Source organism: Trachymyrmex cornetzi, unplaced genomic scaffold, assembly GCF_001594075.2.
Source record: "Trachymyrmex cornetzi isolate Tcor2-1 unplaced genomic scaffold, Tcor1.1 scaffold438, whole genome shotgun sequence".
Taxonomy (NCBI): domain Eukaryota; kingdom Metazoa; phylum Arthropoda; class Insecta; order Hymenoptera; family Formicidae; genus Trachymyrmex; species Trachymyrmex cornetzi.
This window is the reverse complement of record NW_017299157.1, coordinates 60886-64995: the sequence shown is the minus strand read 5'-3', so window position 1 is coordinate 64995 and position 4110 is coordinate 60886. Positions and strand designations below refer to the sequence as shown.

The 4110-nt window shown below is 39.0% G+C and overlaps 1 protein-coding gene across 1 annotated transcript in view; it reads left to right on the top strand.

Annotated features, from left to right (window-relative positions):
• The window catches only part of LOC108764547 (uncharacterized), a 10293-nt gene extending 9796 nt beyond the window's left edge, over positions 1-497 (top strand). Inside the window, exon 2 of the mRNA XM_018512830.1 lies at positions 271-497. Coding sequence (XP_018368332.1) covers positions 271-497 — 227 coding nt within the window. The remainder of the gene's footprint in view (positions 1-270) is intronic.
• Positions 498-4110: the final 3613 nt, after the last annotated feature.

Genomic DNA, 4110 nt, shown 5'->3' with positions numbered 1-4110 from the left:
TCTAAACTACAAAAGACATATGACTTCATCGTCGAAACTCGCCAGCGTTGGAGCCAGCACCCTCTAGTAGCAAGCAGCAGGAATTAAATTTAACACCTAATAACACAAGTTGGATTATAAAGGCGGCATATGATGTCGAATTATTTATAATCGATGAGGTATCTATGATTTCGAATGTAACACTTATGTTTACGATTATATAAAATCTTTGATACGATAGATACAGATGATGATTTTCGATGATTGACAATGAAGAAATTCTACTTATAGCAGAAGATGATATAGACTGTGCTCCAGCAGAGAGAAAAAAAGTGAGAAAAAAAGTGCACAAAATTTTGGCCGACAAAGATGACAAAGTTTCGGAAATAGCTGGCATCCAAAGAGTAATAGCGATTAAAATTGGCGCTAAAGTGATGATTCGACGAAACATTGATGTAACTTTGGGATTTGTCAATGGAACGATAGGCAATATAGTTGCAGTTAATCACTCTGATTGATGGAAATCGTATTGATTCCATTAAAATAATTATTTCGGATAACAAAGAAATCACAATAACGAAATTAGATATTAAATTCGAAGTATTCCACAAAATGGTGGTACATCGGACACAATTTCCATTGTCTCTCAGTTATGGAATAACTATATACAAAAGTCAAGGAATTACGTGTAAAAATGCAATGATGGATCTAGGAACGAGTGTGTTCAGTCATGGTCATTCTTATGTAGGTCTGTCACGAGTGAGTACACTGGAAGGCCTACATTTGATCAATTTCTATTCAGCATCTGTAAAAGCAAACTCGGGAGCCATTGTAGAATATAATCGACTGAGATCCATGTTCAAATCTCAGCTAGAACAAATCAATTCGTCCGAAAAAAAGGCTGTGAAAATTCGCGACTGTGGGTGGGCCATACCTTATATCATTGATGATGTTCAGAATTATGGTTGCGAGGCGCCAGAAAATATAGTTACATGGAAAATATACGGCCTCCGCAATGATGATCGTGTTTTGTATTACGCTAATGTCATATTGCAGTGTGCGATTCATTGTGTACGTATCAGGCAACAAATACTGAAAAATAAAGTATCGAACGTATTGACTGATGCTATCTGTGCGTACGCTGAGCGTAAGCATTGCAACATTGTTGCGGTTAGATCTGTCGGAGATTGCTTCGGAGGACGAACACAACAAGATGTTTTGGAATTTTTTACGACTATAATATCGACGTATTCCGACATAAATGATATATTAGAATTGAAGCACGTAATATCTTGTTCAAATGCCAAGTGTAATTACTAGACTGCGGAAAGTTTATGCAAAATACTTAACTGAATGTTTTGCATAAAATGCATATTTTACAATTTTGCAAATATACAGATGGCATCTCAATCTTTTTAATTCACCTTTTAATAACTCTTTAACGAACAACGATTGACTTCTAAAACTGTTCGATAGTTAATATTCAGTTAAGTATTTTGCATAAAGTTCCGAAGTCTAGTAATTACAGTGTAACTACGCTGGAAAAGAGTTGTTTGCTAATATTACCTATACAGTCGACATTAAAAAGGAAAAAAACTTGTCTCTTTGCAAACTTTGATTGATTTAGAATTTTTGAAATGAGAAACGATAAATGGTAATTGTAATGAATGTGAGGGTACCGTGCTGAAAAAGAAAACCGTAATCGAATCGACCTTATCCGTTCTCATAATACAGCTCAATTTATACATTTTTGTAAAAATAGGTGTTTCTAAAAAAATTATCGATAATCGGCTTAACGTCACACTGACGAGTAATGTGACAATTAATAAAAAAAAGTACAAGGTAATGAGCGCTATATTTCATAAGGCCGAAGAAATGAATCGCGGTCATTACACGTGTATGTTGAGGACAGACAAAAAATTGGAATGATGTTACTGTAACGATTTACAAGTTATCAAGAAGAAATGGCCCAGAGGAGCACAAGGGGCATACATGTTGTTCTTGGAGCAGATTAAGTAAGTTTGGAAATAACTTTTACATTTCTGTCAGTATATTTATACAATAATAACAATTTTTATCTAGTTAATTGAAAATGAATCGTGGTCACTACACGTATACGTTGAGAGCAGACAAATATCGGAATGGTATTATTGTAATGATATTGTACTTGGTCACAATAATAATAAATCGTCTGCTTCGGTGCTGTATAAAGGCTGCCGTAAGCGCTGAGATAAAATAAATTATATTATATTAAAAAGTATTTTACACTAGATGTGGTATGCTTAAGTTTACTAAGAAATATGGTATATATGTACGTTGTCAAAACATGATTTTTAAAGTGATGTATATATTTAGGATCGTGTTTAATATAATATAAGATAAGATTCTAGCTTTAAGTAATGTAGCGGACCATGGAGGTGAGAGCGTATACTTCACGACTTAGGTGCACCCTGATGAAATGCCGGGTAGGCGGTTCCGAAATGTGTCTAATGTGGTCTTGCGGAGCTGCTGAATAGGGGAAGTTTTTTAGCAGGCTATGATGTCCGCTGTCCTTCCTTATAGAAGCGACGCATGGAATCCTGCACAATCAGAAGACCGGCTCCTGGGTGTCTTCCCCTCATCCGCTTAGGTTCTCTTTCCAGAGCATACCGGATGAGGGGCTATGTAAAGATTTTTCTCCTCTTCGCAAACGAAAAAAAGGATATTCATACAATATTACAAATTCATTCTTTTGCAATCGAAAGAAATATTAAAGGTCTTGTTAAAATCGGAGAGTCGAAGAAAATATGGTTGCATTCTCACGAGAATGAGCGATGGAGGGCCCATTTTTTATTTTAAATATATTCATATAATATTAAAATAAGAATTCATTCCGTTGCAATTGGAATCAGTATGTAATTGTAATGTCCGGTGCGGTACATTATAGCACTCCGGCCGTTTACCAAGCGAACGCGAGCGCACAGTATAGCAAATGATACAATACGTGCCGCGAGAACCTATAGCATATGCTACCGTTGCCGTTGCCAACGAACGTTGCGCGCACAGCGCCTGCGCGACTCATAAAATAGAGAACTAATAGAAAATCCGCTAAAAACACGTAGATTGCACCGCTAAAAAACGGGAAACTATGAACATTAGAACTAGCCATTTAATAATCGCGAAGCAATAACACCGATTCATTAAGAACAAGCGAAAACACGTAATGCACTTACAAAATGCATAGCGATGCAACACAAAATGCACGCATAAATCACGAAGGCCTCAAATAGCAAATGGGAGCTACTGCAATTTGAAGGAAGGCACGAATAAGGAAATAAGAGCCCTAAATAAACAAGGGAGACTCGCGAGCGCTTCAGAACAAAGAACTCAAGATACGCGGAAAAGCAGCGTGAAAAAACGCGCAAAGAATACACGCTGGCTACACCGCAACCGAGTGCATCACGCGCCAGCCAAGCGCACCCTTAAGAATATTGCAAACCCCGCTAAACACGAGAACGATCAAAAAGACGAAAAGACACGCAGCAATCGAATAAATCATGATAAAAGAATTAGAATATTCTAGAGAATTTCGCAACAAGTGTGCGAAAACACCCCCTTACCGCGAGGAGTCACAATGCGAAACATATATAAAGCGAGATGATTTACAGACAAATTACCTTATTCCTTCTTAGCTACCAAGACGGTAAGGACTCCTAGCGCTTTTAGTAGCGCTCCGGACCATCCGTTGTATCCTACAACTCCAGCTCTGATCGTGCGCCAACCACGGCGTCAGACGAGCTAATTCCTTTCCTGATCTCTGCAGCGCAAACCACGGCGACGTGGAGATCACCTCCTTGCGGAAATTCCAACGAGCGCCTTCTCGGCGTCGAGGGTTCCGCACTCACTTTCTTTCCGATCTGGCGCTAATCAATACGTTCTTTCTGGGCACAGATGCCAAAGAGAAAACGTACACGCGGCAAACGAGGGGGTTGGCGTACCCATCTCAAGGAGCTGCAACGGGAGCTCCTAACTACGGGCAATTTCGATCCTTCAATTCATTGGAGGGAGTACGCGGGGGACGCCAACAAAACCTCGGTCGACAAAACGGACACGACTCGTGAGATCGCAGATTCACCATACGCTATCGGTGAA